This window comes from Pteropus alecto, unplaced genomic scaffold (assembly GCF_000325575.1).
Source record: "Pteropus alecto unplaced genomic scaffold, ASM32557v1 scaffold39, whole genome shotgun sequence".
Lineage (NCBI taxonomy): Eukaryota > Metazoa > Chordata > Mammalia > Chiroptera > Pteropodidae > Pteropus > Pteropus alecto.
Window position 1 is genome coordinate 7,318,071 of NW_006443568.1, and position 1,201 is coordinate 7,319,271.

At 60.4% G+C, this 1,201-nt stretch overlaps 1 protein-coding gene across 7 annotated transcripts in view; it reads right to left on the reverse strand.

The window, feature by feature from the left end:
* PTPRU (protein tyrosine phosphatase, receptor type U) overlaps window positions 1-1,195 on the reverse strand; it is an 80,031-nt gene extending 78,836 nt beyond the window's left edge. For 5 of the 7 annotated variants that reach the window (XM_025041298.1, XM_025041297.1, XM_015598870.2 and 2 more), the window contains exon 1: window positions 1,097-1,195. In XM_025041298.1, the coding sequence (XP_024897066.1) occupies window positions 1,097-1,169 (73 nt within the window). In that variant the 5' untranslated portion in view covers window positions 1,170-1,195. The remainder of the gene's footprint in view (window positions 1-1,096) is intronic. The other 2 variants (XM_006924322.3, XM_006924321.3) reach the window with 2 other exon arrangements.
* Window positions 1,196-1,201: the final 6 nt, after the last annotated feature.

Genomic DNA, 1,201 nt, shown 5'->3' on the forward strand with positions numbered 1-1,201 from the left:
CGCAGCCCCGGCGCCGCCTCGGATCAGCTGCCCGCCAGCGCCGCGCTGAACTTGCGAAACAACAAACAGCCCGACATGTCGGAGTCGGCGGCCGCGGGGCCCCCATTTCTCCCTCCCGAGCCTCTGGCCGGGCTGGACCGGGAAGGGGCGGTGGTGCCGCCGCGACAACTTGTTCCAGGCCCGCGCGCCACACACGCACACATGCGGGACACACACACACACACGCACACACACATATATCCTGCCACCGCCCCCTCGGGCGGCCCCGGGCCCCGGGCACACACTCAGCCACGGCCCAGGCGCACAGCACACTCGCCACATTCCTGGACACGCAGCCAGCACGCACGGACACACACACTCACATCCGCTCCAGACACGCTCCTACACACGCATTCCCGACACACTTGGCATTCACTCGGACCCACACAGCCCCCGGCGGCGCACACCACCAACCCCAGACACTCCCACACGTACACATCGCGCACACAGCGCACAGACACACACGTTCCAGACCCGTTCCCACGCCTTCACACACGTACACAGATCTCACAAGCATACACACCACACACGCGTTCCCTGATCCACACGCGGGCAGAATCCACAGAGCACTCCCGGCCACACACATAACACAAACACACAACACAATCTCAAACACACAACAAGCAGCACTCTATGCTACGGCACACAAAATGCAAACAAATGCAACACATAGCAGATAAAACTCCAGCCCACACAACCAAACTCAGATGTACACACAACAGACACACAATCTACTTGGCCACACAAACACTACACACTGACACACACACAGACTCTCAGCTCACATATATAATGACTCGATGCACACAACATTCACCCAAATGTACTTGTGGACACACAACACACGCACCACCTTTTCTTGAACACACAACTCATGGACACACGACATTCGCAGACACAGAACACCCTGAGCACAGGATCGCACATCCAACACTCAGACACACGCAGAGAGCAGGCTCGTAACGCCGGGTCACCCAACACTCACACTTTCTTCCCAGCTACGCCACGGGCCCGGGGACTCCGCGGGGCAAGATTCGTCCGACCGACACGCGCTTACCTGCCGGAGTCTCGGTCTCAGGAGCGCAGAGCTGGAAGGTGAGCGCCAGAACGAGAGCCTGGGCGCGGGCCATGGTGCGCCGTCGCTTGCCCCGGGCCCGGCGCG